Source organism: Plecotus auritus (assembly GCF_963455305.1).
Source record: "Plecotus auritus genome assembly, chromosome: 7".
Classification (NCBI taxonomy): Eukaryota; Metazoa; Chordata; class Mammalia; order Chiroptera; family Vespertilionidae; genus Plecotus; species Plecotus auritus.
The window spans coordinates 71,676,462-71,689,895 of record NC_137774.1 but is presented as its reverse complement, the minus strand read 5'-3'; the positions used below and the strand labels follow the sequence as shown (position 1 = coordinate 71,689,895).

General features: G+C 49.0%; 1 protein-coding gene across 1 annotated transcript; it reads right to left on the bottom strand.

The window, feature by feature from the left end:
- Positions 1 to 233: 233 nt before the first annotated feature.
- Positions 234 to 8,803, bottom strand: ELOB (elongin B). The gene is made up of 4 exons (XM_080681830.1): positions 8,734 to 8,803; positions 8,475 to 8,609; positions 7,250 to 7,355; positions 234 to 415 (listed from the first exon to the last, which is right to left on the bottom strand). Exons 1-4 carry the CDS (start codon positions 8,734 to 8,736, stop codon positions 303 to 305), a joined length of 357 nt encoding a protein of 118 aa, XP_080537956.1. The 5' UTR covers positions 8,737 to 8,803; the 3' UTR covers positions 234 to 302.
- Positions 8,804 to 13,434: the final 4,631 nt, after the last annotated feature.

Genomic DNA, 13,434 nt, shown 5'->3' with positions numbered 1-13,434 from the left:
GGCTGAAAAGACTAGCCTAGGGCTCTGGGTTTCTCCTAGTTCTCTCCCCATGGCCTTTGAGAGACAGGCTGGGCTGGGGCTGGATTGATGAGCACAGAGAGCCTGTGGTCCAGCAGGCCAGCCTGGCAAACAAGAGGGGCTGGGAAGGAGTCTTGCAAGGAGTGATCCCCACCCTGGTGAGGATGATGCCTGGAGTCAGGAGAGGGTGCGCATAAAGAGGCAGCAACCAGGCAGACACCCAAATCTCTTTTATTTGGGGAGGTGGGGTTGGAGCACTGGGGAGGAGCGAGCCCCAGGCCCTCTCACTGCACGGCTTGTTCATTGGCACTGCTTCCTGAGTCCTGTGGCTTCATCACGTCAGGCAGCTCTGGAGGGCTGGAGAAGGGCTCAATGCGCAGAGCTTCAAATGCATCATCTGGAGAGGAAAATAGGGGGAGCTGGAGAAGATACCCACCTCTAACTTCTGGGGACCTCCAAGCAAACCCTCCCCTCCCCCTTCCCCCCCAAGTGAGTCTCCTCCACAACCCTGACCTACCTACATCCAGCTGCCTAGATTCAGTGGCCCTATTGGAATGTCTCCCACCTCTACAGGGCTAACTGACCCTGTTCTCCCTGAGCCTGGCCATCCTGGGGCCCATTTCCTTACCCTCTGCACCTGTCTCCTTGTTTCCTTCACATCCCTTCTCTACCAAGCAGTGATTTTAAAAATCAAAACAGCCCTAACTGGTTTGGCTCAGTGGATAGAGCGTCAACCCGCGGACTGAAGGGTCCCAGGCTCATATCTGTTCAAGGGCATATACCTTGGTTGCAGGCTCAGTTCCCAGCCTTACAGCATGTGCGGGAGGCAACCAATTGATGTCTCTCCCTCTCCCATTGTCTCTAAAAATCAATGAAAAAATAACCTCTGGACAGGATTAAAAAAAAAACAACAGACTCTTTCATCCCTCCTTAAAATCTTCCAATATCTTGTAAGATACTCTGAAGAAAATGTCAAGTTCTTGCCATCATGTTTCTCCAGTCACTCCTGTGTTATTCCAAGTTCCCATATCAAGCTCTTTCTGCCTCAGAGCCTTTGCACTTAGTGGCCCAAGCCTGCCATTCCATGACATTCAAACCAAACCACCTCAGAGAAGCCTTCCCCAGCCATCCCACATGAACTACCACTCTGCATCCCAATGCCCTGTGCATTGCCTTGGAGCACTTAACTGGCCAAAAAATGGCTCTGTTCTTTAGAAACAGTGGCTTCCCTTGTCAGCACAGGGCAAATGAACCCCATTTCACTTTTTCTTATTTATTGTTAATCCTCACTCAAGGATACTTTTCCATTGATTTTTAGGGAGTGTGCAAGAGAGAGGGAAACATCGATGTGAGCGAAACACATCGGTTGGTTGCCTCTTGCACAAGCCCTGAGCAGGGCCTGGGCCAGGGAGGAGCCTGTAACTGAGGTATGTGCCCTTGACCAGAATCGACCCCGGGACCCTTTGGTCTGCAGGCTGACGCTTTTATCCGTTGAGCAAAATGGGCTCGGGCCCCATTTCACTTTTCTTCTGCACTTCTTCCACCCAGGAGACTGTTCCCTTTATCTGGCTCAGGGTTCTCAATCTATTAGGTCCCCCGGGGAAAATTGGCCATATCCGGCAAAACTTTGAATTATCCTAACTTGGCAGGTGGAAGTCTGCAGATGGCATCTCTGGAAGTGGTCAGAGATGCTAAGCATCCTGCAATGCACAAGACAACCCTACACAAGATTATCCAGCCCCAAATGTCAATAGTACTGAAGTTAAAGACAGCTGACCAGCTTTATAACCAATTAATCTTAAATCCAGTGACAATTCTTGCCTTCAGCAACCTTTCCTATTCCTTGGATAAAGTCTGGATGATGCCATTTAACACTTGAGTTGAACACTGTCAACTCCCTAACTGAAGCCAGTTTGTGGGTGAGGAGACAGACCAATGTCTTGTCCTTCTGCAAGCTGCACAAGGAAACACTACCCACCTTAGCAAATGATCTGAACTCCCCATACAGTTAACTTATCCTTAATATGGTACAAGTTTCTGGCCTGCACAGAGATGCTAGGAGATTAAGTGATGCACTGTTAAGAGCGTGCTTGCCAAGCTCAGGCAAGGTCCTGGCAGCTTGCATCTGAACCATGACTCCCCTGCATAACTGCTGGCAAGTCTGTGTCCACATCTCCAAAATATGGATGGCAATGCTTACCTCTCAGGGCTACCAAGAGGATGAGATAGGCCCTGGCCAGTGTTTTCAGTGGTTAGAGCACCAGCCCAAGCACCAAAGAGTCTCTATCTCCCCGTTCCTCCCTTCCACTCTAAAAATCAATGGGGGGACGGGAATATCCTTGGGTGAGGATTAACAAAACAAAGAGGAGACGGTACAATGAAAATAAAACACAGAGCACAGGGCCCAGGTACTCAGTAGGTCCTCTCAGGTCCAAGATGGTGGCAGCATAGGAGAAGGTTAAACTCGCCCCCTCCCATGAGCAAACTCAAGTATACAAATAATAGAGCAACTCTTCATGCAAGACAACTGAGGGTTGAATGAACAATTTCTGAACAACAAATAAGAGAATAGAGAAGGTTGGGAAGTCACAAAGCCATCTAGCAGCTGTGGGAACTCTGGCCAGAGAAGCCAGTGAGCACCACTGTTCACATTCCCCTACACTTGATAGGGCTGGGGAGCTCTATTCAGGTGCTTTGGCCTACCTGCAAGATCACCACTGGGTGTTCCTGGCTACATTGCACAGTCTTTTGCCTCCCAACAGAGGGAACAAGCCAGGAATAAGGCATCACCACAAATACCTGGCCTTCCTGCTGGGAGCCACTCTAGCCCACATAGGCTAGTGCTCCAGCTAAGACTACATAGAGATTAACTTCTTCACAAGACCACTTTCTGTACAATAAACAAAAAAGAGCATGTACAGAGAAAGGTGGGGAGCCCCGGGACTGCAGGGAATTCTACAAGGTTGGCATTGTTTCCCCAAACTTGTTTATGTCCCCCTCCGCCTCCACAGGGTGGTCATGGGCTCTATCCAGGTGCTCTGGCCTACCTGCAAGGTCCCTGTAGCATGTTCCCAGAAACATTGCCTGAGCCCATTTCAGCCCTGAACAAAGGGAGCAAGGAAAATCAACAGGTCATTACTACACGCACCTGGCTGCCTAAACCCACCTGGAGCCATTCTGGCTCAGTGGACCAGTGCCCTGATGCTTCTTACCAGCCTGCCAAAACCACCCAGCACACACAGCCTACATAGGCCACTTCTACCTCAGGCTATTTTTTCATGACTGGGAGAGATAGCTATTTTGTGTAATTCATAAAAACAAACAGAAAGTCAAACAAAATGAAAAGACAAAAGAGTATCTCTTAAATGAATGAACATGAAAAATCCCCAGAAAAATACCTGAAGGAAACAAGTAATTTTCCTGACAAAGAATTCAAATAATCATAAGGATGCTCCCCAAACTTGGGAGTAGAAAAGAGGAACTTAGAACTTCAACAAAGTTAGCAAGTATAATAATCACAAACATACCTTTAGAATACATAACTGAAATGAAAAATACATTAGATGGAGGCCCAGGCTACCCAGCCAGCGGCTTCCCTCTGCAGAGCCCTGCAATCGATCGCCCCGCAGAGGGAGGCCAAGGCCAGCCAAGCAATCGCACCCCACACCTGTCACCCGCAGAGGGAGGCAACTTCACATGTAAATTCTACCAAGTATTCGAAGAAGAATTACACCTATCCTTCTTAAACTATTTCAAAAGAGGAAGAAACACTTCCAAACTCATTCAGCATTACCCTGATACCAAAACCAGATGAAGACATTACAGAAAAACCCAAGAAATTATAGGTCAATACCTTTGATGGACATAGATGTAAAATTCTCAACAAAGTATTAGCAAACCAGGATTAAACACCATGACCAAGTGGGTCATCCCAGAGATGCAAGGATGGTTGGACAACCATAAATCAATCAATGTGATACATCATATTAACAAAATAAAACATAACCATGCAGGAAAAGTATGACAAATTGAACATCCTTTAATGACAAAAACTCTTCAACAAAGTGAGTATTCACTCACTTTGAGCCCAAAGCAACATTGTGTCCTAAAGAAATGTTTGAAATTATAACGAAGTTATTTTAACTATTGGGCTGAAAATCACAAACACTGTTTACAATTAACATTGCTATGTTATTTGCATCAATAGAATTTCCTTCGCCCTAGCCGGTTTGGCTCAGTGGATAGAGCGTCGGCCTGCGGACTGAAGGGTCCCAGGTTCGATTCCAGTCAAGGGCATGTACCTTGGTTGCGGGCACATCCCCAGTAGGAGGTGTGCAGGAGGCAGCTGTTTCTAACTCTCTATCCCTCTCCCTTCCTCTCTGTAAAAAAAAAAATAAAATACACTTAAAAAAAAAAAGCTACTTGAATGAAAAAAAAATTTCCTTCCATTGATGCAATTGTTCCCCTTCCCTTTCTCATCAATTATCCACTATCTTTGTCTCCTAATCAATTTTTGCTTCTGCCACGAATCAGTGTTTCCCAAATAAAAAAATATTTTTATTTCAGAGAGGAAGGGAGAGGGAGAGAGAGACAGAAACATCAATAACGAGAGAGAATCATTGATTGGCTGCCTCCTGCACACCCCACACTGGGGACGGAGCCTGCAACCAGGCATATGTCCTGACTGTGAATTGAACCTTGACCTCCTGGTTCATAGGCTGACCTCTGAGCCACGTTGGCTGGACCCAAATAGGCACTTTTTTAAAAGATTTCAAATAAATGTTTGTTGCCTCTCACTCTCAAAGGCCTTCTTATTTTTAGGTTAAGAAGCTGAAGATCAGGAACAAGACAGGGATGCCTACTATCACCACTTCTATTCAACATAGTATTGGAAGTCCTTGCCACAGTTATGACACAAGAAAAATAAATAAAAAGCATCAAAAGCAGAGAGAAGTAAAACTCTCATTATTTGCAGATAACATGATACTGTATGTAGAAAACCCTAGACTACACACACACACACAAAAATACTAGAATACATAAATTCAGTAAAGTTGCAGAATATAAAATCGATATACAGAAATCTGTTACATTTTTATATATACCAATAACGAATGATCAGAAGAAGAAATTAAGAAAACAATCGTATTTACAATTACATCAAAAACAAAATACCTGGGCCCTAGCTGGTTTGGCTTAGTGGATAGAGCATCGGCCTGCGAACTGAAAGGTCCCAGGTTCAATTCCGGTCAAGGGCACATGCCCAGGTTGTGGGCTCGATCCCCGGTGGGGGACTTTCGAGAGGCAGCCAATCCATGATTCTCTCTCATCATGGATGTTTCTATCTCTCCCTCTTCCTTCCTCTCTGAAATCAATTATATATATGTATGTGTGTGTGTATACCATATTAAAAAAAAATACCTGGAATAAACTCAAGAGGTGAAAGACCTATATCTGAGAACTCTAAGACACTGAAGAAATTGAAAAAGATACAAATAAATGGAAGGGTACAGCTTTACAGCTTGCTCATGGACTGGAAGGATAAATGTTAAATGTCCTTACTACCTAAAGCAATATAGAGATTCAAGGCAATCCTATTAAAATACCAATGGCATTCTTCTCAGAATTAGAACTAATTCTCAAAGACCGGCATGGCTCAGTGGTTAAGCACTGACTTATGAACCAGGAGATCACCATTGAATTCCTGATTGTGGGCTCGATCCCCAGTTGGGCGGGAGGGCGGAATGCAGGAGGCAGCCAATGAATGATTCTCTTCATTCATCTTTCTTTTCTCTTTTCTTCCCCACCCCCTCTTCCTTCCTCTCTGAAATACATAAAAATATATTTTTAAAAAGCTACACCCAGCCAGCGTGCCTCAGTGGTTGAGCGTCGACCTCTGAACCAGAAGGTCACAGTTTGATTCCAGGTCAGGGCACATGCCTGGGTTTCAGGCTTGATCCCCAGTTAGGGTGGCATGCAGGAGGCAGCCAATCAGTGACTCTCTCTCAATCATTGATGTTTCTATCTCTCCCTCTCCCTTCCTCTCTGAAATCAATAAATATATATATTAAGAAAAAAGAAAAAGAAAAACTTAATAGAACTAGGTCACTAAATAATTTTTGCATTGCAAAAGATATGATCAGCAAAATGAAAAGACAACGTACTGAATGAGAGAAGATATTTGCCAATGACACATCTGTAAGGAGTTAATATCCAAAGTATATAAGGAACTCATACAACTTAACACCAAAAAAACAACAATCCAATTACATAAAATGGTCAGAGGACCTGAACAGACATTTCTCCCAAGAGGACATACCGATGGCCAACAAACATGACACTCAACATCACTAATGATGCAAATTAAATCACAATGAATTATCACCTCACAACTGTCAGAATGCTATTATCAATAAATCAACAAGTAACAAGTGCTGGTGAGTCAGTAGAGAAAAAAGAACCCTCATACACTGTTGGTGGGACTGTAAACTTAGTGTAGCCACTATGGAAAATAGTATGGAGATTCCTCAAAAAATTAAAAATAGAGCTACCATATGACCAAGCAATTCCACTTCTGGATATTTATTCAAAGAAAACAAAAACACTAATTTGAAAAAAATATACGCACCCCTTTGTTCACTGCAGCATTACTAGTAATAGCCAAGATATGGACGTAACCTAGATGTCCATCAATAGATGAATACAGAAGATGTGGACATATATACACACACACACACACACACACAATGGAATATTATTCAGCAATAAAAAAGAATGAAATTTGGCCATTTGCCATAACATGGATGGACCTAGAGGGTATAATACTAAATGGAGCAAGTCAGACAGAGAAAAACAAATACCTTATAATTTCACTCATATGTGGGATCTAAAAAAAAACAAAACAAATGAATAAATGCAATAAAACAGGCCCATAGATAAGCTGATGGTTGCCAAAGGGGGAGAAGAGTAGGGGGATGGGAATAAAAAAAAAAGGGAAAAAAAGTCCCCTGTAAATATAAACTGGTATCATGAATAAGGGACCTTTGAATCCTTCATGAAATAGGTTCCAATTTCTACAAGCATCTTGTTTGTGGGGTAACAAATACAGTCACAGGATATTGCCTGATGTTTGTGGACTGGGAAAACATTGTCCTGGAAGATTAACTGCAGGCTCCCTGATGACCCCTTAACTTTGGCTGTCGACCCTGGCTGGCTTGGCTGCCCCTCTCACCTGCCCGGAAGGCCAGCCCCACAGTGGCTGGGGCCTGTGGCCTAGCTGTTTGACTGGTGAAGCCACACTCGCCCAGTGTCTTGCTGTCATCCAGAAGTTGGTCATCCTGAGGAGAGAGGCAGGCAGGGTTTCAGGAGAGGCCCCAGGAGGGTCAAGTCCCAAAGACTTCTCTGGTCAACAACTACAGTGGGCATCAGAAAGGGTAGAGAGACAGCCCATAGTAGGGCCCAGGACCACCACAGAGTTTATCAAAGTTTCCAAGGCTACAGTCAAGTGTTTCCAAATTGGAACCTCCCAAGGTAGGGCTCTGGAATGTTTTTTCCCAAACTCCAGATGAATCTAATTTTAAGAGCCAGTTGCCCACAGGAAGATATGGTTTGAATCCCAGCTCTGCCACGCTGGACAAAGTAAACTTTTTGATGTGATGTTTCCTTATCTGTAAAATGGGAATTACTGGAATTCCCAACAGGAGATTTCGGAGTGATGGAGTACATTTGGCAGGGAAGCCCCAGTAGGTATCAGCCACTTAGGTGAAGGACCTCATGCTTCCAGAGACTTTAATCAGGGGCTGACATACAGATTCCCCAATGAAAACCGCAAACCACAAGCCATCCTTGCTAAATAACTAGTTGGTTGTAAGAAGGAAGGGGTGGGGGTGCAGAAGCTTTTATAACAACAGCAAGGTTGGGGAGTAAGAACAGTTTTGTGAAGAGTTGGTGGGACCGGACTCATCCAAACACCATTTCTTTGTATGGAGTGTCTGGGGGTCAGTGTGATTCTGATGGGCCTGCCGGGGATTAAGGGTATCCAGAATCAAATCCTGGCTGGGCCAATGACCTTGGGCTCTTAAGTGGCCACTTGCTGAGCCTGTTTCCTTAACAACAGAGCAGGGATGTCAAGAGCCGGCACGTCGCGGGTGGGACCGTTTGAAGGGATCAGATGCGATGCTGGCCCTCGGCGCTCAGCATAGAGCCTGGCGCGCGACTTTAATACCATCCTTAATCGAGACCTCACGTGTGGCGAACGCTATCGGTGCTTCATCTCCCCGAGTTCGAACACTGCCCCACGTGGGGGAGGTTCAGCCCGCGGCGTCCACTACTGTTTACATCAACGACGACGCCTCCGTGCGCCTACGACCAGGCTCAGGGAGGCGGTTCCGGGTAGCGTTCGCCCCGGTCCCAGCCTTCGCCAGGCCCCCGCCCTCCCGGAACCGGTGGGGCCGCACCTTGTACAGCCGCTGCTCGTCGGGCGGCCGCTTGAGAATGCCCTCGACGATGCGTTTCAGCTCGAACACAGTGCTCGACTCCTTGGCGTCCGTGAAGATGGTGGTCTTGTGGCGCCGGATCATAAGGAACACGTCCTGGGGGCAGCGGATTGGCATGAACAGGGAACCAGGCCCCCCTGCCCCCCCACTCGCAGCCCGCGGCCCGCGGCCCCCGCCGCCCCCGGCCCCAGCCCAGCGCCCCTCCCCCACGCCCGCTCACCATCGCAGCAGCTGCCTCTCCCACTCGACGCGCCGGCGCGGCCGCGCTCCGCCCCGTTCCCGGCGTCCCGCGCGCTGGCCCCCAGCGTGCCCTGCGCCTGGCGGCCCCGCCCCGAGGCCGCCATTTTAAGTGATCAGAAAGCGGATTATTCAGACTGTATGGCCGGCCGCCATCTTGGCGCCGTGGCCCGGGATATCTCCGGTCGGGGTGTCGGAGGTGGTGGGAGTCCGGCAGCGATCGTATGCGGGAGGGACGTTGTTGAAAATGGCTCCATCTTGGGAGTGGCGAGGTCCCTATCTTTTTTTTTTATTATTGATATTTTACAGAGAGGAAGGGAGAGGGATTGAGAGTTAGAAACATGGATGAGAGAGAAACATCGATCAGCTGCCTCCTGCACGCCCCCTACTGGGGATGGAGCCTGCAACCAAGGTACATGCCCTCCAGTTCACAGCCGGTCGCTCTATCCACTGAGCCAAACCGGTCAGGGCGCCAGGTCCCTATCTTGATCAGTGAGAGGGAGGCCAGACGCAGGTCCAGCCTTCTTTTGTTGATATGGGGGCCTAGCTTTAGAGCCTACGGTACTCCCACATCCAGGAAGAGTGAATGAATGATATGCTTCTTGGTCGTTGGGAGGCAAACATTAGCATCTCAGTGAGACCTGGGCTGCCATATTGAGGGGCCTGACTCATGGTTCCAAGGGCTCTCTGGCGGCCATTTTGAGGAGGTTTTAAATTCTGGACCTCCAGCCACCATATAGGAGGACTGCCCACATTTCCCTGCCCCAGCCTTAGGTGTAAGTCTGTTTCATCCCGTTCAGAGAAGCTTTATGGCCTGTAATGACCCTAGGAAGCTGCTGTTGGTGTGAGGGAGTGGGCCGGGCAAACTAACTGGAGAGAAGCCGCAGGCCTGGAGGAGAGAAGGGGAGGTCCCTGGCCCAGGGCCTTGGGCACCCGCCAGCCTCCCTGCCCAGGTCCACTCGGGCTTCGGTAGGGCCTATAGACTTATTCCCTGGCTCTGCCTTTCTACGGGGTATCCTTACCCACAGTCTTCCTTCAGTGTTGGACACTGTCTTGGGTCACTCCCAATTGCAGTCACGAGCAAGGGATAGAGGCTTTTCTTTTACTTAACCACTCCCAGGGTCATGACTGGCGTGTGTCAGAGAATGCATGCGGTGGCACCCAGAGAGGAGCCAGAGAGTGGTGCTGGCTGTCAAGAGCTCTGCAGTTGTTGGGGCTGCAATTTGAGAGTTCTTGAGAGGGGGTGGAAGCTGCTGCCCTGGCCCTGAATCAAACTGGTGGCTGGCTGCACAGGCTGTGGGCTCAAATCAACTGATATTCCAGTCCTGGTTCCAGCGCTGACTCTGCAGCTTTGGGCGGCTAACCTCATGCATCAAGGCCCACTTTCCTTTTCTTCAAGATGGGAAAATAACCATTTGTAAAGTTTGTAGAGCCTCTCCAAGAGTTAGCACGAAATAGGTGTTTCCTAAACTAACTGGAGTTATTTTTTTTTAAATATATTTTATTGATATTTTACAGAGAGGAAGGGAGAGGGATAGAGTTAGAAACATCGATGAGAGAGAAACATCGATCAGCTGCCTCCTGCACACCTCCCACTGGGGATGTGCCCGCAACCAAGGTACATGCACTTGACCGGAATCGAACCCGGGAACCTTCAGTCCACAGGCCAGCGCTCTATCCACTGAGCCAAACCGGTCAGGGCAGGAGTTATTTTTTACTTGTACTCCCCGGCTCCTCAGGAACCCTCTGAAGTCCCTTCTCTTGTGACTCTTCCCTCCCTGGGCCCCAAGGCAGCAGCGGCTCCCTGCTAGCATGCTAGGTCCAGGCTGACGTCCATTTGGGCTTCATCCCCTGAGTCAGGAAGTGGTGAGACAAGTCCTTGGCCAGCCTGAAAGTTTCCTTAATATCAGCATCTTTGTGAACAGAGAGTTGGGGGCTTTTAAGTTCCTGTGCTGCTGAGGAGGGGAGGGCTAAGAAGGCAACCAGTAGACCTCCCAGAATGAAGCAGGTACAGGTGGAGTCCTGGGGTTCAGGGACAGGAGAGGTCCCCTCTCCACCCATGATGTTCAGGCCCACCTGCAGCCTGAGCACATCTTTCTGGAGCTTGGCTGTATTGCAGACCATCCTGTAGACAGCTGACTTGTCTGCCCAGCTTGTGTCCAGCTGATGTTCACCAGGAGTCACCCTGGAGGTCTGGGGGTGGGGCAGCCCTCTTAGCCCCCACCCCATCCCCCTGAGAATCATGCCTGTCCCCAGCCTCCTCCAGCAAACCGAGTTCAAGCCCCAGCCTATTAACTGTGATCTTGGGCAAGGCCACCTGTTTTCCATCCTTGAAGAGAGAATATATAATTGGACCCCTTGGGATATTTGGGAGTATTAATGAACTAATGCACAGAGAGCACAATGCCAGGGTTCAGGTAATGATGTGTCTGATTGAAACTGTCTCAGGTCACCTGGCCTGGGAGAGGCAGCGAGTCCTTCCCTTCAGGGGGGGGTCTCTGTCCACTTGGTCGGTTGGTTGCAGGAGGTGACTGCAGGCATCCTGTCATTCAGTACAATGATACTTCATACACATAGGAATGGGGTGGGGGTGCAATTTGAGGGGAGAACAGGGGCTGACCACAGAACAGGGGCTCTGTGGTCTCGCTAGGTGTATGTATGTCCTCCCTGGTAGAGGCCATGACAGAATGGAAATCTTAAGGTGAGTTGGCTAGCCAGCTGCTCTTGCTTCTCTGCCCAGAAAGGCCTGGACCTTTCTGCTCCCTTGCCTCAACTACCCAACGCTCATGACAGATACCCTCCAAAGAAAGCCTGCAGAGTCTTGGCCTTGGTGGGCCTTCCCCTCCTGTCTATTTTTTTTTTTTAACATTGATTAATAAATAGTATTAGTGTGCCTCTCATTTGTAGTATTTTACAATTAACTAATCTCCATGAGGGAAGTGAAATGGAATTTGAGTCAGTTGCCCAAATTCAATTCTGGCTCTGTCTCTTACCTGCTGTGAGCCTTAGGGCATGTCACTGAACCTCTCAAGACCTGTTTTTCACCCATGGAATGGGAAATGAAAACACCCAGGAGAGCCCACCCATGCCTGGTACAGCACACATGCTCAGTGGGCAAAACCATGGTTGCTGTAGCTGTCAACTTGATTCTCCCAACAGCCTTGATAAGGCAGTTGTTACCAGTTCAGATTAGGGTGGGGAAATGAGGTTGAGTCAGTATTGGGAGAGACAAGGCCATCTGATTGTAGCACCACAGACGAGTAGGTGGGCAACTAGAAAATGCCTACCTTGGACAAGAGACTAGCATCCCCTGTGCAGCCATGGTGGGCCCAGGAGCAGGATGCACGGCCAGGCCCTCCTCCCCCTCCCCACACACACTGACCTTGCTGACAGGATGCTGCAGTACAGGGTGCTGTGCCAGTGAGCCTGCCAGGCTGAAAAGTGCTGCAACTTGCCCAGCCCCACAAGGCTGCCACACCAGGAATAGGCCAACAAGAATGGGGCTGGGAGGCCACAATATCACCATAGGAAGAAGCGAAGACAGCAAAGGGAGTAATCCCCCCTCTACCATTCCCAGCTCCCCCTGGAATCAGACCACCTGGGTTCAAATTCCATCATCTGCCAGCTGCATGACTTCAGGCCTCACTTTTCTCATCTGACAAATGAGAAAACAAACCTACCTCACAGAGCCTCAGTGAAAAACCCACTGAGATAGTCCAGTGAAACCCTCTGCACAGTGGCCCAGACTCCTGGTAAGAGCCTGACCAGGAGTAGCATTTCTCATTCACTGGCCCTTCCCTTCTCTGCCCAGTTCCTGCCCCTACCCCGCTCCCAGGCTGCGCTTCAGAAACACTGGGCTCTGGATGGGGACCCATCGCTAAAAGCACAGCAGGTCCAAGGCTGAGGAACCCTGGCTCCAGCCCCAGGCTTGTTCCCGTCTCAGTGCTTTGGGAGGCATCCCTTAGCTGGCTTCAGACTGAGAAAGAATTGGGAGAATGGCCAACATCACCCCACAGGGGTCCTTTGAGTCCCACCACAGATGTGACCACAGCCTTTTGCAGACTGGTCTGCCACAGCCATACCCTGTTCTGGGCACCCTCGTCCCCGATGACCCCCAAGAAACAGCCAAGTTCTACCCCAGATGGATGGCCCTCACACTGGGGGAAAGAGCATCCTGGAGTTCCCTGCTGCCCCGGTCCGGTCCGTAGATTCACACTGCCTGGCCTGGCCTACAGCAACCGGCAGTGACCACCTGGCGCAGCCACTTCCTCTCCTGGGAGAAAAGAAGGGAGGAAGACAAGACTTAGGCCTCTGTGGAGGCAGCTGCTTGGGCCTGCCCCACCAGGCTGCACCTTTGATGATGGCCTTCCTGTTAACTCTTTACCAACTGCTGCTGTCAACTCCAAAGATTAGGCTTTGGATTTTCCAGGTTTTGTTCAGTTTCTTGTTCTTCCTGCAGCTCTAGAAACTGAGCTCTATCTACAGAATGGGTGTCCTTGGCCTGGGAATGAGGAGATGGCAGGTCCCAGGCACAGGAAGGTGGGCAGGGAGCTGTAAAGGGTCTAAGCCTTTCTCCAGATTCAGGTGTCGGGGGTCCTGGGCGTGGGGGTTCTGTTCAAGGCTAGGACCCAGCCCCAGACTCCCCCAGGGCATGGGTGGGGTAATGACAGAAACAACAGCAGAA

Bases quoted from the DNA above. Each gene is read 5' to 3' on its own strand.
- ELOB (XM_080681830.1), bottom strand. The intron at 7,356-8,474 runs GTGCGGCCCCAC...CTCTCTCCTCAG, and splicing joins ACGAGCAGCGGCTGTACAAG to GATGACCAACTTCTGGATGA. The intron at 416-7,249 runs GTGAGAGGGGCA...TTTCCTCTCCAG, and splicing joins GGGGCTGGCCTTCCGGGCAG to ATGATGCATTTGAAGCTCTG.